At 34.0% G+C, this 23,521-nt stretch overlaps 4 protein-coding genes across 7 annotated transcripts in view; 3 read left to right on the forward strand and 1 right to left on the reverse strand.

Moving 5' to 3' along the window:
- On the forward strand, positions 3,454-8,101 carry LOC104742684 (serine/threonine protein phosphatase 2A 55 kDa regulatory subunit B alpha isoform). 2 transcript variants are annotated; one of them, XM_010463703.2, is made up of 14 exons: positions 3,454-3,857; positions 4,188-4,291; positions 4,382-4,480; positions 4,574-4,693; positions 4,975-5,133; positions 5,526-5,617; positions 5,852-5,970; positions 6,110-6,233; positions 6,551-6,674; positions 6,796-6,864; positions 6,949-7,040; positions 7,139-7,216; positions 7,306-7,373; positions 7,474-8,101. In XM_010463703.2, exons 1-14 carry the CDS (start codon positions 3,746-3,748, stop codon positions 7,608-7,610), a joined length of 1,497 nt encoding a protein of 498 aa, XP_010462005.1. In that variant the 5' UTR covers positions 3,454-3,745; the 3' UTR covers positions 7,611-8,101. The 2 variants fall into 2 exon arrangements, with proteins under 2 accessions (XP_010462005.1, XP_010462006.1); XM_010463704.2 differs by having other exon boundaries at positions 4,975-5,130.
- LOC104742685 (dof zinc finger protein DOF1.7-like) lies at positions 11,090-12,130 on the forward strand. Its single transcript, XM_010463705.2, has one exon. The coding sequence runs from the start codon at positions 11,205-11,207 to the stop codon at positions 11,862-11,864; it is 660 nt and encodes a 219-aa protein (XP_010462007.1). The 5' UTR covers positions 11,090-11,204; the 3' UTR covers positions 11,865-12,130.
- Positions 12,594-18,045, reverse strand: LOC104742687 (ubiquitin carboxyl-terminal hydrolase 6). The gene is made up of 17 exons (XM_010463706.2): positions 17,923-18,045; positions 17,552-17,697; positions 17,387-17,422; positions 17,176-17,283; positions 16,585-16,685; positions 16,354-16,480; positions 15,941-16,000; positions 15,740-15,858; positions 15,141-15,249; positions 14,917-15,005; positions 14,658-14,727; positions 14,487-14,567; positions 14,320-14,412; positions 14,189-14,237; positions 13,089-13,208; positions 12,895-12,969; positions 12,594-12,798 (listed from the first exon to the last, which is right to left on the reverse strand). The coding sequence occupies exons 1-17, from the start codon at positions 17,930-17,932 to the stop codon at positions 12,743-12,745; spliced, it is 1,449 nt and encodes a 482-aa protein (XP_010462008.1). The 5' UTR covers positions 17,933-18,045; the 3' UTR covers positions 12,594-12,742.
- Positions 23,106-23,521, forward strand: part of LOC104742690 (NADP-specific glutamate dehydrogenase-like) — an 8,067-nt gene continuing 7,651 nt past the window's right edge. The window contains exon 1 of one of the 3 annotated variants that reach the window (XM_010463711.2): positions 23,106-23,408. The gene's annotated coding sequence lies outside the window, so the exon portion shown is untranslated. Of the gene's footprint in view, positions 23,409-23,475; positions 23,494-23,521 lie in introns of those variants that run through there. The other 2 variants (XM_010463710.2, XM_019236088.1) reach the window with 2 other exon arrangements.

The raw sequence follows: 23,521 nt of genomic DNA on the forward strand, positions 1-23,521 counted from the left end.
TTAAAATTATAAATTTAAACATATTAAATTTCAAAATAACACAAACGAGTTATTACCACACAACAATTTTTGTATAATATAATCTTAATTAAATAAGTTTGATTTCATATATTTTATATTGGTGTTGTTAAAATAGTAAAATGAAGATTTAACCCATATTGAAATATCATATTAATGATATTTGATTTTTTAGTATTATCAATTCAATCTTGTCATGTCATATAACCCGTCATGTAAGCGCGGATTATATACTTAATCACTAAAATTAACAAAATACTACATTAGCAAAACTAGTATTAAAATAGTATATTAACAAAACCAACTATGTAAAAACTTGTCTCGTGGTATATCGCGGGTCATAATCTGTTATATTTAAAATCTAAACAATTTATAGAGTCTAGACAAGATATAAATTTCACTTTTGTTTTAGCCTTAGTAGTGTTTAATTGTCTATACGTCCATCCAACAAGTGTGAAAATAATATTGATGCCACTAAAAAATAATAAAATAAGAATTAATTACTCAGATGTTATAGAAAAGTACAAATATTTCTAGTATATTAAATATTTTCTAAAACTTACTCATATATTTAGAGCAGCTCTGAATGTAATTATAACTATCACCCTAGGTTAATTTTTCATTTTAAATTCCAAAAATATTTAAAAAATACACATCAACAAACTATTCCACATCATTATTGACAATTTTTTTTGGCTAAATATCGTCAGTTTTCAAAAGAGAGAAAAACTAAATCGTTTCATTACTGTTCACAAACAGAAAAAAACTCTTTCTCTCTCTCTCTCTCTCTCTCTCTCTCTCTCTCTCTCTCTCTCTCTCGGCGATTCCGTTGAGAAACCCTAATTTTCGTCTCTATCTTCCTTCCGGCCTCTCTCTCTCTCTCTCTTGTCTTTTTCGTGTTCCGGTATGTGTCAAAATTTTTATTTTTGAGTGTTTTGACAATAACCCGTGATTTATGCCGTGTTTCCGGCTGATTGAGGGCTTTTATCGATGTTTTACCACTTATTTATCATTTATTACAGCTTATTGTCGCCACTGTTGATTTACACATATGGTGGCTGATTTGTTAGATCTATCCGATTCGGTGACTGAGTTACTGTATGCTTTATGGCTGATTTTTATTACTTGACGGCTGAGTTATAATACTTAAGGGAAAAAGAAAGGTCTCGTAGATTCATATGATGACTGAGTTATAATGTTTGGTGGCTGATTTATAACAAGAAATAAACTGAAAGCTAATAGATGATTATATTACTTCACGGCTGAGTTATAATAGTTAAGGAAAAACGAAAGGTGTCGTAGATTCAAATGACGGCTGAGTTTAATGCTTTATGGCTGACTTATAACAAAAAATAAACTGAAAGTAAATGACTGAATTTTATTACTTGATGGCTGAGTTATAATACTCAAAGGAAAACGAAAAGTGTCATAGATTCAGATGACAACCGAGTTATAATGCTTGGTGGCTGACTTATAACAAGAAATAAACTGAAAGTAAACGACTGATTTATATTACTTCACGACTGTGTTATAATACTTAAGAGAAAATGAAAGGTCTCGTAGATTCATATGATGATTGAGTTATAATGCTTCGTGGCTGACTTATAACAAGAAATAAAATGAAGTAAATAGCTGAATTTTATTACTTGACAGCCGAGTTATAATACTTAAGGGAAAACAAAAGGTCTCGTAGATTCATATGACGGCTTAGTTATATTGCTACTCGGTTGTATATAAATAACTCAGCCGACACAAACCTTGTTCGAGAACATGTAGCTCAGCTTTAGCTGATGTCTCAATGCGTTCGGAGTCATCGAGAACCAACTTCATAAGCTTGTCATGCGTTGTTTCCGCATCTATCTGCACAACTCTACATCCTTATCGTCAGCGTTAAATACATATTTGTTTTTCTTTACCCAATTATCGGAAACATATTTGAAGAACATATTTGAAATACAAATTTGTTTTTCTTTACCCAATTATCGGAAACATATTTGAAGAACATATTTGAAATACAAATTTGTTTTTCTTTACCCAATTATCGGAAACATATTTGAAGAACATATTTGAAATACATATTTGAACAAAAATGAAGAAGAATGAGGAAAACGAAGTTATGGATATCTCTATTGATTTGAAGAACGAGTTGAAGAACATGTAAATCTTTCACTTTTGAACAAGTTGAAGAACAAGAGTCGAAAAAAGACGTTTCGTATTTTCTATGATGATGACGACATGGAATGATGAGTCCGAAGTGGCAAGTGAACCACCAAACGAACATGTAAATCAGCCTAATTAAATCAACCATCAAACAAAATTATAAGTTTGTCGCAACATGAATACTATTATAGTAATTAAAAACAAAAAAACGGCTGCCAAATTCAGTCTTTTTATCTCATAACTCAACAGAAAATCTGTAACTCAGCTGTATCGTTTAATAAGTCGGTTGTAACTGCATGATATAATTAATCTTTTGCTACTAAGTCATACGTAAAATGGCCAAGTTTTCCGATAATTCAGTTCATTACGGCTGATTTATGTTCAAGTAAATCAGCCACATCCCATAAGTAAACCGTTGTTAATAACTCAGCTAGCCAGAGAGAGTTAATTCAGTTGTGTCGAAGTATTAACTGAGCTAAATTTTTGACAACTCAACCATTAGATAAAAAATCAGCCGTAATTACGGCTAGGTTATGCTCGAAATTTAGCCGTAATTACGGCTGGATTATGCTCGAAACTCAACCATTTTCTCATAACTCAGACATATTTCAATAAGTCAGCCGTAACTATAGGTTGAGTTATGCTCGTAAGTCAGCTGTTTGCTCATAATTCAACCATTTTCTTTAAATCAGCTGCAACATACAGTAATTCAGCTGTCATTGCCGCTGTAGCGCTTGACGGCTGAGTTATTTAATACACGTCAGCGATTTCTAATGTGGCGACACGATTTTTCTGACATGGCAATGATATTTTTTGTAATTACGTTTTTTGACATAACGTAAAACAAGAACACGTTGAATATAAAAAATATACCCAAAATATAATAATAATAAAAAAAATTTGTATAGCTCTGGTAATATTATTTAATTTGTATGACATCTGAGTAAATCTACCTAACAATAATAATACTGTCATATGAAAGAGACATACATTATATCTTTATTTAAAAAATAAAAAATTAAACTAAAAATGAAAAAAAAATCTACATCCAGCAATTTTCAACACTGTGTAGAAAAAGAGAAAGAAATATTTGTGTATGATAGGTTAGTTTGGAAATAAATGTGATTTCTTTTTGTCATAAATGTTAAGAATTATTATAATTAGTATAATATATATTTGTTTCCCATTTCAAAACTCTGAGGTAATTTTCATAAACAAAGTAATAAAACCAAAATAGATATATTTACATTTTTATAATTAATTTAATTAAAAAAAAAAAGAGAGAGAGAAAAAGAGGACGACAGTGTGTGATTTTATTTGTTTGTCGAAATCTGGGAATCATCTGATACTCTCTTCTCCCTTCATCGATTTCGATTTGCATCAATCTATCGGCGAGAGAGAGAGCGAGAAAGAGAGAGAGACAGCTCAATCGGATTCGACTCCCCAAATCGGAATCTCTGATTTCACGATCCGCCTAATTCATTAGATTACATCCGAGGGAGTGTGTGTGTGAATCGGAGAATAGAGATAAAGAGATAAGAGAGAGAGAGAGAGGGAGAGAGAGGGAATGAACGGTGGTGATGAGGTCGTCGCAGCTTCGGCAGACCCATCTCTGCCTTTGGAATGGAGATTCTCTCAGGTCTTCGGTGAACGAAGCGCTGGTGAAGAAGTTCAAGAAGGTTAGATATCTCAGGGGGGGTTGACTTGTGTTGCTTTGATTACATACACATCACATGTATTTAGCTTTATACTATTCGATCTAATCTCTCTCTCTCTGATTCGATTTTTTTTTTTTTTAATTTGTAATCTGGATTTGTAGATCTGATTGTGTTCGTTAATTAAATTTTCAATCATTGTAAAGTTTTGATTTTTATTTTGTGTATGGGGGTTCAACTTTGTATCTGTTTATGGGTAACTTGAAAGCTCTAAGGCTTTTTAGATTGCATTTTGTTGAATCGATGTTATCCTGAATTATTTTTAGTTGAAAGCTGGTGTTGTTTCCTCTGCAGTTGATATAATCTCAGCGATTGAATTTGATAATTCTGGTGACCATCTTGCTACCGGTGACCGTGGAGGACGTGTTGTTCTTTTCGAGAGAACCGATGCCAATAATGTATGTCCACTTTTTCCCTTCCCAAGTGATTTACATAAAAATTGGACATTTGGTTATGTTGTTGTTGTTGTTGCATGTTATCGATTACAGAGCAGTGGTGGAACCAGAAGGGATCTTGAAGAAACTGATTATCCACTGAGGCATCCGGAGTTTCGTTATAAAACAGAATTTCAGAGTCATGACCCTGAGGTATTTTTGATTGATTCACTCTGTTTTCTTTCTCGCGATTTGTGTTATACCGTTTTTTCTGTCTTTTCAAATGTTTGTTTCTTTGTCTACCAGTTTGATTACCTCAAGAGTTTGGAGATAGAGGAGAAAATTAACAAAATTAGATGGTGTCAAACAGCCAATGGAGCTCTTTTTCTCCTCTCGACGAATGATAAGACCATCAAGTTTTGGAAGGTGAAAATTACCTCTATATCATTTATTGGCCCTCTGAATGACATACTGTTAAGATTGCAACTTTGTGTTTGCTTCATGGGGAATCTCGAGAATGTTGGTATCTGAACTCTCTGGGCGTTGACATTGTTTGTTGGTTGCTTATTGTATCTAGATTGTTCTACATCGTTAATGTAGTACATAGTTTTTCTTTGGATCTTTTTTTCTGTCAATAACCTGTTGAGATGAGATGAGTATGTAGATGTGGCTCTTTCCACTTTTTCTTATGTGAGAGGTTTTAACAGGTTCAAGACAAGAAGATCAAGAAAATTTGTGATATGAATTCAGATCCTTCAAGAACTGTAGGAAATGGAACCGTTGCAAGCCCATGCTTTGTGAATGGAGGAGTACCTGAAGTGAACAATTCACCAGGAGGCATCTCTTCGCTGCGATTACCAGTGGTAGTTGTACTCCGAACAATTTGTTTTCTTTATTTTTTTGTTTGTCGCTTTTTAAATGTTTTTAAACATGCTAGTTTCAACACGAACTCAAGGAAGACCTGCATCGTAGAGCCAATCAATTTACTAACCTTTTTCTGGATGATTACGAAAACTCACGTGCAGGGTTTTCCCTTCGTGCCAGTTGAGCCGAAATAACATGGAGTATCATGTAGTATATGCGCCCACAAGAATTATACAATTTGCTCCAGTTTACTGTTCATTGGTGCTCGACTTGTGTTTTTAGTACTAGTCTCTAGTTACATGACCTTCTCTACCACTGATTAGGAATTAATCCTGAAGTCAAAATTACTTGGTATTACTCACCTGTAGACTAATAATTCGTTTGACATATACAGGTAACTAGCCATGAGTCGAGCCCTGTGGCTAGATGTCGGAAAGTGTATGCTCATGCTCATGATTATCATATCAATTCAATCTCAAACAATAGGTAGGTTATTCACCCATTTGGTATTCAACTGCCTTCTTTCTTACAGTCAACTGATTTTTTTTTTCTATATATGATGTCACTATAAGTCGTCTGATGAACCAGTGCCTTTGTGGATAATCAATCCATTTCATCGTCTTTCTATTCAAACTGCTACTACCTCGCTGATATTAGCTTGAGATCTATACTTCAATTGATGATGTTCTGCTTCTAATAATATTTGTTCTCCCAAATTAGTGACGGCGAAACATTTCTCTCTGCTGATGATTTGCGAATCAATCTTTGGAATATGGAGATCAACAATCAAAGTTTCAATATTGTTGATGTCAAGCCTGCTAAAATGGAAGATCTATCTGGTAAGCAGTGGTCGACTGTTCTTTCTGTCCCGTATGTTGTCTGCATTTTATGGTGCTCTACTTTGACGTATACGATACACATATATCAAGCAATTGGATGCTATATCCTGCGTAATTGCTATTGTATTCCTTCTTGCAGAGGTTATCACATCAGCAGAATTTCATCCTACCCATTGCAATATGTTAGCCTATAGCAGTTCGAAAGGTTCAATTCGCCTGATTGATCTGCGCCAATCAGCTTTATGTGATTCCCATTCCAAATTGTAAGTCTTGAGGCTGGAAATTCTGTTAAGTTTCTTTGTAGTCCAGTGTAAATTTTGATAACCATCTCCATTACTTATTTACTTCATCATTGTTCAATTATCTCTCTTACCTTTCTTTGGAAAAATTCATCTCATTCCAACTTGAGAGATAAGTTTCTAGCATAATACCGCAAATTAAGTTTCTAGCATAATACCGTAAATATTCAATTATTATTGAGGAAGATAAAGTTGTATGAAAGCAAATTAATGACAGCACTCTCTTCTAGGATTTGATAACCTGTGGTAGCAGCAGAGGCTAACGTTACTTATTTCTGCAGGTTTGAGGAACCAGAGGCAGCAGGTCCTAAATCGTTCTTCACTGAGATAATTGCTTCAGTCTCAGACATCAAATTTGCCAAAGAAGGAAGATATCTACTTAGCCGTGACTACATGACACTTAAGGTCCATACTTTCATTGTTTCCATTAGCATTAGATATGATATAACATTAAAGTCAATTAGTGGCTGGTTTGTAATTGTTTGCGTAAGGTAAACTGACCTCTTGGTTGTGTTTTGCATGTCAGTTATGGGACATCAACATGGACTCGGGTCCCGTAGCAACTTTCCAGGTTCATGAATATTTGAAACCAAAGGTCAGTTTCCTATACTTCGAGAGAGTTGTATTTGAGAAGTTATGCAAAGCTGATTAGTACTCCTTTTCCTGTGGCCATTTTCAGCTCTGTGATTTATATGAAAATGATTCCATCTTTGACAAGTTCGAGTGTTGTATAAGTGGCAATGGATTACGAGCAGCTACAGGTTCTTACAGGTATGCCCCAAAACGTAGAGCAATTTTTATATATTCGCATCCTCAAATGACTATTATTTTCCTGTATAATCATTCCTTCGCTTTCGTACTCTTTCCAGCAATCTATTCCGTGTGTTTGGTGTTTCCCCGGGAAGTACTGAGACGGCAACCTTAGAAGCAAGCAGAAACCCAATGAGGTAAACCTGGTAAAGCCATTAAGAGTAGTGTGCTCTTCTGTTTCTTTTCAATGTTGATGAAATGGAATTTGTGTTGTGGTTTATCATAGGAGACATGTCCCAATTCCTTCGAGGCCATCCACCGCACTAAGCAGTATAACGCGTGTTATAAGTAGAGGTTAGTCTCTCTGTCTCCTCTCTCATTTAAGCATTATACCCTTTAAGAAATTGGCCTCAAATCAGTCAATACTGAAATGCTCTTGATTACAAAACAACAGGATCAGAGAGTCCCGGAGTCGATGGGAATAGCAATGCTCTTGATTACACAACAAAGCTGCTGCATCTTGCTTGGCATCCGAATGAGAACTCAATTGCTTGTGCCGCTGCAAATAGCTTGTACATGTACTATGCCTAACTACATACTCAGCAAAAAAGAAGAAGCAAAAAAGGCGCATTTCCTTGTTTTTCTTGGTTCCTTATGGTGGTTGATGGGGATTGCTAATGCTATATACACCTAGATCATCTTCAACATCATCATGACCTGGTCTTATGATCACGAAAGCTCTGTAATCACCATCATGGACTTCTAGGAGAAAGGCATGGAAAAGGCAAGCAGTGAAAAACCAATCATTCTCTTTCTCATTTTTTTTTTTTTTTTAAAGTGTAGAATTTTACCTTGTGCACTTGGAAACTACTTTACAGGCCAAGAAAAAAAAAACATGAAAATCCGATTGGAAGAAATCGTGATTTTAGTAAAAGCTAATCTCATATGACTTTTGGATGGATATAGTTTAGATTTTATTATAATCTTTTCTGGCTCTTTGTGTAATCATTGTTTTATTGATTCTTTTGTTAAACCTGTTTCGATTTTCTTGACTTATTTAAATAATACATTTCATTTACATATACGTGTTCTTGTTACTTTTTAGTTATTTGGCCATTTTCTTCTTTACTTTGTTATTATTTATTTGGCTTTTCATTAAGGATATTTGTTTCACAAAACAAGGTTATTAAGATTTAACAGAAAGTGTTTGCTGCCTTGTTTATGCATGTCTACTGAATTTCCTATGGAATTAGGACCTCCGATGTCGAAACGAATTATAAACAAAACGAATAAGGTCAATACGCGTCATTGTGAAAATTGTCTCTTGTGGCTAAGACTTAAGTAACCTGAGCCATCCATCTGTCGTTCTAGAGAGCCACAAATGGTAGCCCGCACAAAAACGATCAGTGATAACGGAAGTCGGCAGCGTAAGGCGATCGTCAAACCTGGTTTCGACACTTGTGTGTGGTGTCTCTGGTTCAGTGTATTCACGATAGCATGTACAAAAAAAACTGACGGTGCTGATTCAATGTTCCATGGTGGGGTTCCAAGTGTAATGATGCCTTCTTTTTTTATATATTATTCCTTTTACATGATCCAAAGAAATAATAAGACTTTGCTTGCTAAGTACGCTATCTTTTACATGTTTTTTTGTCTGCTAATTCGGAAGCCTTAGTGGGTCAGAGAGCATCATAGCTCTTGAGTTTGTGCGTGCCCTAGTAAATTTTAAATTTGGGACAAATCAAAAAGTCTCTAAACTTATCTGTTTCTGTCAAATTACAAAAACTTGATGTTTAACCCTATTAATAATTAACGTTTAACAAATCTATTTTAATCAAACGAATAACGTTTTGAACATAACTCGAAATCACTAATTTTGAAATCAAAAGGCCTCAAATTGGAGTTAGATTTTCATATTTTGAGTACTTACAACATAGCGAAAGTTATCAGGTGAACCTAACATTAAAGAGCTACATAAATTTCATCTAAAAAACTTCCAACATTCATGGCTCAAAGCTAAAAAGCATATTGACAGACAAGTTCGATTGCCTTGAAGATATAGCATTTGAATTTGAGCTCGACTATTAGGTTTCAACTAGTATAAGTTTATTTTCTTGAGGACTACGAATGAAATAAAAAGATAAAAAGTTATAAGTTTATTTTCTTGTGAACTACGAATGAAATAAAATGATAAAATGTTATAAGGGAACAAAACTCTACGATAGTATTAGTTACGTCAACAGGTCAATGGTAAAGTTCAACGCGTCGAATCCTGTCAAAGAGAACTATTGGAGGAAATTTCTAAGAAAGTTCGCTTAGTTTTATATTTTTTTTTTGTTATCCATAAAAAAAAAACATAACAAAGTATTTAAATTATATTGAAAATTTTTAAAAGACAATTATTTTATATAAAACAAAATTACGCAAGAGAAAAAGAAAGGTTATTGAAAATCAACAAAACCATGACTTTTGAGAAACAAAGTAGAAAACTAATAGCAAACTTACAAAATAGAGAAAACAAAGGTCGGCTGCTGTCACAACAAAGAAGCAAAAAAAAAAAAAAAAAAAAAAAANACAACAAGAAATTTTTAAAAATCATGAAAATCTTCAACGAAAAATATTTCATCTATTTTTTATTTGGATGTTTAATATCTTTTTTAGTTAGAAGAAAAATACATCATTTAATTAAAATGTGCGATTTAATACCTAAACTAATAAATTTTATTAGTTTCGTACCTAAGATTTTTTGACAAAAATAAAATTTCGTTTTTACTCTTACTGTATCAATTAATAATTAATTTTAAATGATATGATATTAATTTATAAGTTTATTTGATTTTAAATTAATTTTATTTAATATTTATTTTTATTAAAATTTTGTTTTACAAAAAAATATAGTCATTTTATCAAACCCTAATTCCTGTTTATTCTTTTCGCTCGCCGTCACGGACTCACGAACTCACGGCCACCACCTCCTTGGCACAACCACCACATGTTTCATCCTCAACATCGCTTAGTACAACAGCAACCTATTCTAAAAAGACATCTACACTGCAATCGGATGGATTGATCGCCGCTGCCGAAACGATGAACACTATCTACGAAGTCTTCACCGTCTCCAAAGCTTCAACACTTATCGCTCTCTGCAGCATCGTTCCCGCTAAGACAAGGCTGAGATCGACTTGTCATGGATATCTGCGGCGGCTGGTAAGGCAGGTGCGATTGTTCGAGCTTTCGGGCGCAATGCTAGTTATCCTCCCGAGATTGGAGTTAGGAACTCGTTGTTGATGCTTGGTGCTATTACATTTTATGGGGATTGTTTTCACTGTGTTGGTTCCTGAATCTAAAAGGAAGTTCTTGAAGAGATATTGGGAGAAGAAGATGAGGAACATATAGGCGGGGATGCGGCGGAGATGACTTTTCCGATTTGATTTTTTTTTTTTAATAACTCAATATATTCATAAAATCTGTTGGTCTGTTGTTGATGGCATTGATCAATTGTACAAACTTATCTAATCATGAATTCATATATTCCTATGTTTTTGTTTAATGCACGATTCTGAAGAAAGAAAGCAGATTTGAAAGTGCTTCAGATCTTATAAATTAATTGTTAATTGTTTAAATAAAATTTGTATTTTGTAAAAACAAAATTGTAATAAAAATAAATATTAAATAAAATTAATTTTAAATCAAATAAACTTATATATTAATGTCATATTATTTTAAAATTAATTATTAATTGATATAGATATGAAACTAACAAAATTTTTTAGTTTAGATATTAAATCATAAGTTTTAATTAAATGATGTATTTTTCTTCCAATTAAAAAAAGACCCAAAACTAGATGACACAATGCAGGATAGATAGATGAAGTATTTTTAAGCTTTTTTCCCAAATCTTCAATGACACAAAACTCTCTACCCAAAAATAAAATAAAAAAATCAAGAAAGTGTTGAAAAATTGTCATTTTGTTGGGTAAAATAAAAGAAGGGAAAACTCGTAGTTACCCCCACCACCAAATAGCTCCACTCTTTATCTCTCTTCTCTCTATATACTTACAACTTCTTCCCCCTCACTCTCCCCCAAATTCAAGAATCCATTTTTTTTTAAAGGTCTCTCTCTCTCTCTGTACACAACCCAAAACAAAACATATTCTTGTAAATTAAGTCAGAGAAAAAAAAAAAATGCAGGATATGACGTCAGCTGCAGCTTATTACAACCAGTCGATGATGATGATGGCGACAGCCGCGGCGAAACAGAACCAACCAGAGTTACAACCAGAACAAGAACAGCTGAAGTGTCCTCGCTGCGACTCACCAAACACCAAGTTCTGTTACTACAACAACTACAACCTCTCACAGCCCCGTCACTTTTGCAAAAACTGTCGCCGTTACTGGACCAAAGGCGGCGCTCTCCGTAACATCCCCGTCGGCGGCGGATCTCGCAAGAACAACAAACGTTCCGCTTCTTCTTCTTCATCTTCACCGTCGAGTAGTAGTGGTAACCTCAAGAATCATCAAACCGTCTCTGCTGAGAAACCTACTCATGATCATCATCATCAGTCCGGGTCCGGGTCAAAACCAGAGGTAGAGAGGGTTACTACGGGTCAACATATGGATCCGACCCGGATGTTATACGGGTTACCCGTTGGTGATCAGAATTGTACTACTACTAGTGGGAGTTTCAGTTCGCTCTTGGCTTCGAATATGCAAGTGGGTGGGCTTGTTTACGAATCCGGCTCGCGTTGGTTTCCGGGTATGGATTTGGGTTTGGGTCCGGGTCTACGGAGGAGTAACGATGACACGTGGACTGATTTAGCTATGAACAGAGTGGAGAAGAATTAAAGAAGTGAAGGGTAATTTGGTAAATTTGATATAGATGTCTTACCTTTTTTATTTTTAGTCTTCTCCTAGTCAAATATAACAACAAACGATGTCGGTCCAAAATTATTATTCACTTTTCTTTTGCCATTTTCTTTTTCTTCAAGATTTGGCTTTAGCGAGTGTTATTTTAATAGTACTAATATTTAGTGGAATTATTGAATGAGGATTGAATATCGTTTCAATGTATATATTTGTGAATCTATAAATGTAGTCACAATCACACCTGATCTTACTCGTTTTTTTTTTTTTTTTTTTTGTGAATGAGCAAACAAATTGAATGAAGAAGTCAAAAAGAAAATCAAATTTGTGGTCCAAGTGGATGGATAAGTTAGTCTTAAGAAATCAATGTAGTCCACTTCTTAGGTTCTTGTTTGGGTAAAATGGTTTGAAATGGTGACTGATGAGTTGTTATCAGATATGTATTGGGATTAGTTTGATTTTGACAATGCTTAACCATATTTGCTATATGACTATCTCATCCCAATGCCCCTCCTCTTTTGATGGGCCATTTCCATTTATATTTCTTTATATTATTATTAGGTAATGATAAAACCACAAAGATGTTATTTTGATATCTATAATTTAACCATTAAGAGGAACAAAATTTGTAACAACATTAATTTTTTTTGTTATAATAAATGTTGTGTGAATTGATGATAAAAATGTGACACCCTAAACCAAGAGTCATCATAAGGTAAAATAAATGTCTTAATAATATAGCGACGAAATCCAGCTTGTAACAATTTAAAGGAACATAAAATTTCTGAGGTTGGTCTACATAAGCTTCTTAATGATCTGAATGTTTCAAGAACTAAAATCAACAAAAGAAAAGAGAGAGATTACATGGAGACAAAGCGGGCTTTGTACATTATGATGTACGCCATATGCCAATCACCTGTGAATGATTTATAACCCAGTAAAGAAAGAAGTTAGAAATAAGCAAGAACCATAAAAAGTAAATAAAAGGCGGATTAAAAGCTCTTGTGTTTACCTCCTCCAGATAGCTTAGTGATGTCTTCCTCCCGTTGCATGCTCGGGTTGTCATCATCATATTGAATCCATTTGCCTGTATACCATGTGAATTGTTGTTGTAAATGATAAGAGAAAAATGAGGGATCATGTAAGAGAGAGAGAGAGAGAGAGAGAGAGAGAGAGATGCGAAGTTTGTTAGAGAAAGGAACTAACCACTCTCTTGCTTGACCCATGCAACATAATGGCCAGAGTCTGCACTCCTACCCTTGTGGGTCAACACAGCGACCAAGTCATAGATTCCAGTCATGTGAGTTTCCTTCCCAGAAGAAGCACCTATAAAGTCCCATTACAAACCGGAATTAAATTCTTCACAATTAGGTTCTGACAAGATTCTTAATTGCTTTGAAATGAGAATAATGGAGAAACAATCATCTAAGTATTACATCAAGCCAATTACGGCTCTTTCCAAGCCAGAAAAGAAAAACGTTGAAAAGGGGTCTTAGATAATGTACCTTCCTGTTGGTTTACTGTGGAAGATTCTCCACTACCATTTGATGACGCCTGCAAACAAATACATAGCAACAAATCTTCTTAGAAGATTTGACTTTATATATGATTTATATAAGTCCAATAGGTATTGTACCTCAGCATCAGTCATTTTCACATCGCTGTCCTTTGAGCCACTCTTAGCACTAGTTTGCAGACCAAGCTTTTTACCTTCCTCATCTCTAAGTTTCTGTAAGACACAGCCGTCAGTTGATTTGGTTTAACAGTTCAGATAAATTGAGCTCACCAATAGACAGAACAAACCTGGCGAGGAGCTTCCAGTTTCTTACGGAGATCCTCAGAACAAAGGTCAAATATATCCAACTCCAACGGATAATCCACTTTCTTCAAAGATCAACAAGTTGGAGACATTACCATAAGAATGTATAGCATCTAGACTTTTGCTTAAGATACAAAAACAGAAAGAAAACATACCCTGAGAATCTTTGCTTTCTGATTAGTCTCCCTTTTCCAGAAGAACCGCACAAACTGAACGGTCAAGTACCTTCAAGATACATTATAAGAGGATGAAACTCCGTGTCAGAGGAAAAAGGATTTAGCAGTTGCACTAACTTAGTAAGTTGACGAAGTTAAGTACTCTGGGACATGCTTGGATAAAAAGCATGCCACAAAAGGAGTACAGTGAACTGAGATGTGCAATAAAAATCACAAACAATAAGCAGAGACNTAAGTATTACATCAAGCCAATTACGGCTCTTTCCAAGCCAGAAAAGAAAAACGTTGAAAAGGGGTCTTAGATAATGTACCTTCCTGTTGGTTTACTGTGGAAGATTCTCCACTACCATTTGATGACGCCTGCAAACAAATACATAGCAACAAATCTTCTTAGAAGATTTGACTTTATATATGATTTATATAAGTCCAATAGGTATTGTACCTCAGCATCAGTCATTTTCACATCGCTGTCCTTTGAGCCACTCTTAGCACTAGTTTGCAGACCAAGCTTTTTACCTTCCTCATCTCTAAGTTTCTGTAAGACACAGCCGTCAGTTGATTTGGTTTAACAGTTCAGATAAATTGAGCTCACCAATAGACAGAACAAACCTGGCGAGGAGCTTCCAGTTTCTTACGGAGATCCTCAGAACAAAGGTCAAATATATCCAACTCCAACGGATAATCCACTTTCTTCAAAGATCAACAAGTTGGAGACATTACCATAAGAATGTATAGCATCTAGACTTTTGCTTAAGATACAAAAACAGAAAGAAAACATACCCTGAGAATCTTTGCTTTCTGATTAGTCTCCCTTTTCCAGAAGAACCGCACAAACTGAACGGTCAAGTACCTTCAAGATACATTATAAGAGGATGAAACTCCGTGTCAGAGGAAAAAGGATTTAGCAGTTGCACTAACTTAGTAAGTTGACGAAGTTAAGTACTCTGGGACATGCTTGGATAAAAAGCATGCCACAAAAGGAGTACAGTGAACTGAGATGTGCAATAAAAATCACAAACAATAAGCAGAGACTGATCACCTTGGCAAGGAATCTATAAGTGAATCCTTGAGGTAAAGAGCAGTACGGCCCAGAGTAGGAGATGTTTTTTCAAGTTCTCCTTTCAATCCCTACAATTAACCAGAAGAATTACAAGATTTCATAATAAGCAGAATATAAGCAAACATTGTCCTAGTTTTCCTGAATCCGAAAAAACACAGGAAAAAAATCAGAAAAAATCGTATTAAGATTATAAACTTGCTTACATGTTTTAATCCTTCATGCAAATGGTTCACCTCATGTGAAATATGACATTTTAGAGAATATACAGATTCTGTCTCTGAGCTTTCTTCGCCACTTTCTTGACAATGCAACCTACAGAGCAAAAACAAAAGACAATTCGATTTACTAGGCAAGATGAGAGAAACCACTTAGGTATTTACATCTTCAGTTGTCAATATCACATGTATAAACACAGCAATCAAAATTTGATATATTTCCCTGTAAGAAAACCCTCAACAAATATATGCTACATATAATACACACCCACACACATGCACTTTACTATCACAATATTGTCTGTAACAATTCCAAGCACACATAGTTTAATCCTTGAGAGGTAGAAAACCGAAACGACTAAGTGAAATGCTGCAACTAAAAAACTTTTCAAGTATTTCCCTCCTTTTTGTCTGTTAGCCTGTTTATTAAGAATACCAAGCAAGTGTATGGTCGTAAATTACAGGATGAAGTCTGCTCACACAATTTGTATTTTTTGCAGATCCAAGACTAAAAAACCAATTATATGAATGGTCTATACAAATAACAAGCCAGAAATGATACTGAAATGCGAATGTTGTGCAGATACCTGCTCCGAAGATTGACACCAAAAAGTGCTTTCACAGCATCAAGATCTTCACTGGAAGCTGGTGCTTTTAGAGATTGAGAAAGTGTGTATAACAGTTGTGTCCAACATTCTTCAGCATCCTGTTAGACATTTTAATAGCATGAATTCACAAACTGAAAGGTTCAAGGCTTAACGCAACTGAGTTTGTAATTAGAAACAAACCTGTTGCATGTAAATTCCATTCTGCAGCTGACTAAACTGAGGGTATTTTTTTCGTAACACCTGCATTATTACCATAGTTGATTTGAGCATAGAACTAAAAACTTCCGAATCATTTGATGAAATATGGACAGTAATGATGTGAACTAGCAAACGACATCAGCAATGAGGCTTCCATACAACCCCACAGACGCATGCTTGCATATTGATCATAGATGACATTGTAGACAAATGTTGTTGACCTATTTATATAGTCTTTGCATATATTTCTGTTCAATCCCACAATTTAAATTCTGTCTAGGATACAGACTGTTTTGGATAAGGAATTTTGTTCTTTTTTTTGTTCTGATTTTAGTAGTCCAGAGGAGCTACCATGGATAGTAAGTAAATCACAAATCATATGGACAGAGACTAACCATCCAGAACTGTGTAGGCGAAACAGCATTGACACTTCTATCAAGCTCACCAAATAACTCACGTGTGGCAACAGTGAGCATGTGAGAAGTCTGGTCGACATCAGTGCTTCGTGCAGCAAGTGAGTAACTATTAAGAGGAAATTGTTTGTATGAGATAACAATACTTAATAAAGACATATGATTTCCTGGGTGTTTTTATTAGGAACAAAGAAGGATAATAGATCAACTGACTTGGATAATGCAGATTTTAACTCGGGGACAGATTTTAAGCACTGCACTGTGGAGTTCATGTAACACGTGTTGCCAAGATTGACAAGGCCAGCACTGTAACCCTGAAAAAATCAATTGTAATGTTTGTTAGTTGTTAGGACGGATGTCCAAATTTTCCAAATATATGAACAAAACATGACACCAAATTTTTCAATGCTAGCAAAAGGTTTGGCTTATCTTGTTTTATTTACTTTCTTTCTTGAAGTCGATGAGTATGCATAGTTTAGGGTCCAAGGATTGTAAAGTTAGCAAAAAATACCAAACCCATGAAGCGCACTGATAAAGCTTGCTTGTTCGTATACCGTAAAATTGTTTCTAGTCTAGGTACTTTGTTCGAAATGGAAACTATGACAGCTAAGAAACAGTAGATTGTAAGGCAATCAGTTTAAACAGCAGCTAGAAAAACGTGTGTGTGTGTGTGTGTGTGTGGGAGTTGCGGATTCTCCAATAATCTCTTATTTAAGGTGTTTCTCATTCAATTCCATAGAGAGGGAATATTCAAGGGTCATATCACACACATACACAGTTATAGTCAGCAGAAAAAAGAATTACCAGATTAGTGGCTAATGCTTCTTCAGGTAGATCCTCAGCAAAAACGATGGCCTTCTCAGGAGCTTTAACAATTTCATCTGCAGTTCCCATCATCATCAACTTTTGACCCTATAAATGAACAAAAATAAATGAAAAAACATCATTAGAAATCAATAAATTCAGGAAAAAAAAAAGTGCCAAATGAATGCAAGAAAAACAAAAGGAGATTTACATCTTTCACTCCAATAGCAGACCAATCTGCATCATCCTGCATAAATTAAAAGCGATAGACGTTATTCATCATCATCATCAACATCAAGAAACAACAATCCCGGAAACACAGATCTTAGTGACAAAAAAAAAAAAAAAAACTAAAAAGGGAAAACCAAGATATCACCTTTAAGAGACCACCTTTGACCATAATCTTTTGACGCTCAGGTGGAACTCCAGTCAAATCATACAACTGAGCCTTGAAAACATAAGCAGGCAGGGTAATGTCAATCTCGATACCATCGAACACCTTCTTTTGCCACTTCACGCTTACTGTAAACAAAACAAATTAGGTTCAAAAAAACAATCAGGTCAAAATCCAAACCATTACCCGAAGATAACACTAACTTCACCCATCAACTCTCGTCAGAATGAACGAAAACCCTAATTACGAAATTCGAAAGGAGTACATCTATACATCAACACCGATTTCGAGGAAACTATAGATCGATGAATAAAACATTTAACTGAATCGAAGAAATCGAAAGAGAAGGGAACCTGTGGGCATCTTCGCTGTGAGAACTGAGAGGCTTCTTGCTTGTGGAGACGGCAACGATTTTTAGATTTTTTTCTTTTTCTGAAGCTTTTTTTTTGGTTTTCTACAAAGTTCTTTCCGATATATGTCAGCGTCTCTTCCCTTTGTTCTTTTTGTTGGTGGTACCGCCCGAATGGAAATGGGTCGGGTTTGGGGTTGGAGTCGGTTCCTCAATTTAACCAAACCGGTTCAATTGTTTTTTTTTTGGATTAAGCGGTTTAGGTATATCTGATTCTTTTTACGTAACTTATTTAGACGACCGAATAATAATAATATATATATATTTTTCAATTCAGTATCAACATTTTATATTAAAATAGATAAAATTTTATATTAGCAAAACTTATTAATCTCAAAAATAAAATTACACATTTAACATATATTATATCATAGTTATCTAATATCTATATATAAACTTGCTATATCTACAACAAAAATGGAGCTAAAATTTTGATCATTTAACAATAATATTATTTTTAAAAATATTTTAAGGAATGGTTGGTTAATAGTTAAAAAAAAATGTTATTTTATCTTTGAGAAATACCCTAAACTAGCATCATTTTAGGTTTTTCTTCTAAAAATAGCACGTAAGCTTAATTTTTCCAAATGTAGTATTAAGTAATATTTGATATTTAATTTATATACAGAATTTCTTATTTTAAAAATTAACCTCACGATTTTGGATTTTTTTGGTGAAGCTTGTCGTGAATCACCACATCTAAAATCTAGCTCATCTTCAGCCACTTCTAGGAGAAACGTCGCCGTCGTTGCATCTCGTTCTGGGCTCTGACGTTGACCGGTCAGCTATTCTGTGTAGGCACACGACTGAGAAAATGCGTAAACGATTCTGATCTAAGAAACAGAGTATGTGATCTATCTCGATCTGGCCTTTCGATAATCGAAATGAAGAGTTCGATTTGAACCCTGCTCCAATCTCAGCTCGCCCTCTCACATGACTACCTTTGAATTTGAATAATCACTTCCAAGTCAACAAAGATGATGAAGAAAAGGATAAATACGAAAAGACGATGATAAAAGACCAAGCAAATCGAGAAATTACATATTAACAATATGGTTTACAGATTTGCTAGAGTTGGTGGAAGACTCTTGTCATCAGGACAAAGAGAGAGATCGTCGAAGAGGAAGAGGAACAACGATGGATATGGTGGTGAGAGGTGGAAGAAAGGAGCATGATTCAGCTACTTGTATTCTGGGAATCTTATGCTACAAGATGATAGAAATAATGGTAAGATTATGTGGGAGAGTTTTAAGTATTCTTATGAATTATGATTCTTTTGAGAAGAAGTGTAAGGTATTTAGGAGTGCTTGAATTTGGTAAAGTATCTAGTTTGCTATGAGTTTTTGAATTGTTTTTCTAATGGCACAGATCAACTTGGTAGTGTTTCTTGAAGTTTTAAGGTTAATCAATCTGGTAGTGTTGCAGAATTAGTTTAAATGTGATATATAAGATATCTCTTGAAGCAATGTTAAAACAAAAATTGAATTCATGGACTGATCATGTTGTTGAATAAAGTTTTCAGCTCTAACTCAAGTGATTGATGATATACATGATAGCAGGTATTTCAAGAACAAAGCAGAGAGTTGATGATGAAGATGAGAAAATGGGCACTTGAGTGAAAGTTTGTGTTCTTCATTATGGAAAGCCTTCCTAAATTCAAGAATGCCTTCATAAATATTAGGAAGACCTTCCTAAACAGATTTTATGAAGTATTTTAGTGTTATGTCTGTGATATCTTTGAAATCCCTTATATATATATATTAAAAGAGAAGTATTCTCACACAAAATGCTGATGTGTCGCACTAACAGAATTCTAGACACTATTTCCTTTAGTTGTCATAAGTTTTTAATAATATTTATATCAGTATTCCAAAAATATAATTGACACCCAAAATTAAATTTTTATATTCTCTTTTTAACTTAATTATATTTTTTAATTACATTTTTATAAAATCTTTAAAATAAATTTTAAGAAATCTTTGTTCATATGATATGATGATATAAGATTGATATTATAATAATTCTCACGGGTTAAATTTTAATTATTATACAAAATTTTATATATTTAAATATATATATATATATATATATATATATAAACTACACAATCGAATTTTAGATTCCAATTACCGATAAATATTATAGATTTTGTAAATAAAAATTACATTAAAAACATTTAATAATTATTTTATACTGCACATAGTGCGGGTTGTTACCTAGTGTTTCTTTACAAGATAGAATTATCTTGTGTCCTGTGTTGGAGAAGTATGTGATATCTTTGATGTGTTTAATTGTAATGTGGGTTTTTTTTACATACTGATTTTAGCAAAGAAGAAAGAAACGGTGTAAGGAAGTTGAGTATGTTATTCCAAAAAAAAGTTGATGATGAACAATATGTTCCATGGCAGAGCACACAACATGTTTAAACCATCCTGAATTAAAGCAATAAAACTTTAAACATGTAATCTTTTTTAACTACTATCTTTATGAAGACCATCTTGAATTTCAAAAAGTTATTCCTAAATATTATTGGACCCTTCAGAAATTTAAATATATGTATTTCTAAATATAATTTTTTGGTGTATTTTGGAGGGAAAACAGCCAATTCCCCCATGAACTATGTTACTTTATCGCATGCATACACGAAACTTTCGTTTGTACCTATTTTCCCATTAACTACGACAAAATTTGAATATCCTACATGAACTATACAAATCTAGTTAAAAACTACAAATCATGAGACAATATTACTGTGCCGTTAACAAATGATGACTAGGATGCCACGTAGAGCTACTGAACGACGTCGTTTTGTTTTCTGAAAAGGAAAAATTTTAAAATTTGAGGTTAAATACTACAAAATCAAGACTTGAACACAAGACCTCCGATGCTCACAAGCGAATCAAAACGAGCTGAACCACTTTAATATTCGTTACTCACTCAAACGGATATACAAATATATATATATACAAGACAGACACACAAATTAACAAAAGTAACTAAGAAAAGGAAACCCCTTTTCTCTGTTCTTGCTTCCTCTTTTTCGATAACATGTGACTGATCGTGGCTTCTTAATCATTCTTTATGAATTTCAAAAATTGGGAATTCTTCGGTGGATTAGATCGAATTCGCTTTAAATTGAGATTTCTTCGTTACTCATTCTTTAATAGCTCAACTTGATTTTGTTAAAGGGAAAGGGAAAGGGAAATCAACATAAAGTTGAGACTGAAATTGAATTGGGTGATAAATGTCTCAATTAAAATTAATCTCTGCAGTTAGGGCTTGAGACGCAGCAGAATGAGTGAGTCAAGGAGAAAAGGAAGATCGGAGAAAAAGAAAGAAAATTAGGGTTTATATTTCTTAGTTTTTCAAAAGGTTTATATTCATATATCCGTTTATACCTACAATAAATAATATAGTAGTTAAGTTGGTTAGTGACTATCTCTTCTAACTACAGGTACCGGGTTCGATTCCTGGTTTTGTTATTTTTAAATAAAATGTGGTTCCTTTTAAAATATGAAAACGACGTCGTTCTGTAGCTCGTGGCATCCTAGTCATCATTTGTTAACGGCATAGTAACACCGTCTCACGATTTGTGGTTTTTAACCGGATTTGTATAGTTCATGTACGATATTCAAATTTTGTCGGTAGTTAATGGGGGACTAAGCACAAACGAAAGTTTCGTGTATGCACGCGATAAAGTAACATAGTTCATGGGGGAATTGACCGTTTTCCTGTATTTTGGATCAATGTGTCAAATATTATTAGATTATTCCATTAGTGATGGGTAATGATTTCATTTTTGTGCATATTCTCATGTTTGGGAATCTAAACTTTTTTATGAAAGCCATTATCAAGTTCAAGAAAATCCTTCCTAAAATTCTTAGAATCTTTCCTGAATTTCATACAATCTTTTCTGAATTTCATACAACCTTTCATGAAGCTCAGTCACAGTTAAAGCAAAATGCTAACATAAACATTTGAGAATGTTATACATCATACAAGTACCAAAAAAATTTAAAAGGTTTCTCAAGCATCATATATGTCTAAACAACATATATAGTAAAATTGGATAAAGGAACACTGTCTCATATGCAGATATCCAAAACATACTTGCATCTTGTATTATCTGCTGCATGAAATAGCTTAGCGAAATCTTCAACCTCATTCCCTGTAATAAATATTGAAATCAGGGAATAAGTTTCAAGAAAGTCTTCATGAATTCTCAACTATACTTCCTCAATCTTCAAATGTGACTGTCATGGGAGATGAGATGTGAATGATTTATAGTCTCAGAGCCATCATTATCAATAAGAAAACACATTGTTGGGAGATGGGATGTGAATGATTCAGTATAAGAAAATGTTATCATTCTAACTAAACCAATCAGCTCACATTCTCTCAAGTTCAGCTTATGTTCATTCTCTAACAAACATTCTCTAACAAACATTCTCTAACAAAACATAGTCTTAAAGACCACATCATTACAGAGTCTGATTATCCATCCTTATGTTCATCCTGAAATCCAAACTTTTACGAAGGTCATCCTGAAGTTTAAGGAGCATTTCCTGAATTTTGAGGGATCTTTCCTGAATTTTCATAAGATGAAAACAATAGCTTAAAAACTTCGCAGAACTGTATCCAAATTCAATAAACCTACATACCCATCTCTTAAAGAACCAAAACCATCGAACTGTCTAGTCCTCTGCAGTGTCGCAATTACTGATTTCATTGACTCCGACTTCATGAATCACCTTTGATTCAGATTTGATTGGGGTTGTCGGTAATTAGGTTTGGAATCAGAGAGAAGGATGAGTGAAAAAGAACACATGGTGGTTGCAATGTTACGATTTTAACATTGTTTTAATTTTATTAATTTTTAGTTTTGGAACATTTGAAAATATGTATTAATTGTGGTAGAAAAACTCAAAATGATGATATTTTTGTCAGTTCACCTTTTACTTTTGTGTGTTTCTTCCCCATTTAATTTTACAATAACCTTTTTGTAAACTAGAAAATATATAACTTTTTTTTTGAATTGATTATTGGTGGATGGGTGATGAAAATTAAAAAGGTCACAGAAGATGTTTAATTAACCACAATTAGATTAAAAACCCCTTAAGTAGAGTAGTAGTAGTAGACCTTTTAGAAGTTCTTACTTCTTACGCATTCACCTTTTGGTTGATTTGGGATTTTCTCATTTTTGTTGGCTTCTTCTTCTGCAACAAAGCGCTTTGGTCGATTTATCTTTATCCCCCCCGGCTCAAAGCTCCCAACTTCTTCAGAATCCGGCGAAGATATAATTTTTATCAACAAGTTCTTCGAGCAGCAGAGAGCTATGTCTCTTTTAAAGTCTCTTTAGCGACAATTGCCTTTCGTGGGGTTTCTCTTTTTTTTTATCGGCGACCCGTCGCTACAGGCAAAAAAAGTAAAGTTACGATATTTTTTTTCTTTTTTATTTGGTTTTCTTCAGTTTATCTTTTTTTTTTTCATGGACTTGACGAAATTATCTGCTAAAGTGAGCAAGTTTTTTTTTTTTTTTTTTT

This window comes from Camelina sativa, chromosome 14 (assembly GCF_000633955.1).
Source record: "Camelina sativa cultivar DH55 chromosome 14, Cs, whole genome shotgun sequence".
NCBI classification, from domain to species: domain Eukaryota; kingdom Viridiplantae; phylum Streptophyta; class Magnoliopsida; order Brassicales; family Brassicaceae; genus Camelina; species Camelina sativa.

What these genes read in the sequence shown, in the direction of transcription:
- LOC104742687 (XM_010463706.2), bottom strand. An exon ending in GGTGTCAATCTTCGGAGCAG is followed by an intron (nt 15,250 to 15,739) that starts GTATCTGCACAA and finishes TTTGCTCTGTAG; the next exon opens with GTTGCATTGTCAAGAAAGTG. An exon ending in CTTATAGATTCCTTGCCAAG is followed by an intron (nt 14,728 to 14,916) that starts GTGATCAGTCTC and finishes TGTATCTTGAAG; the next exon opens with GTACTTGACCGTTCAGTTTG.
- LOC104742685 (XM_010463705.2), top strand. Translation starts at nt 11,205, where the DNA reads ATGCAGGATATGACGTCAGCTGCAGCTTATTACAACCAGTCGATGATG.
- LOC104742684 (XM_010463703.2), top strand. Translation starts at nt 3,746, where the DNA reads ATGAACGGTGGTGATGAGGTCGTCGCAGCTTCGGCAGACCCATCTCTG. An exon ending in CGCTGCGATTACCAGTGGTA is followed by an intron (nt 5,134 to 5,525) that starts GTTGTACTCCGA and finishes TGACATATACAG; the next exon opens with GTAACTAGCCATGAGTCGAG. An exon ending in AACGCGTGTTATAAGTAGAG is followed by an intron (nt 7,374 to 7,473) that starts GTTAGTCTCTCT and finishes ACAAAACAACAG; the next exon opens with GATCAGAGAGTCCCGGAGTC.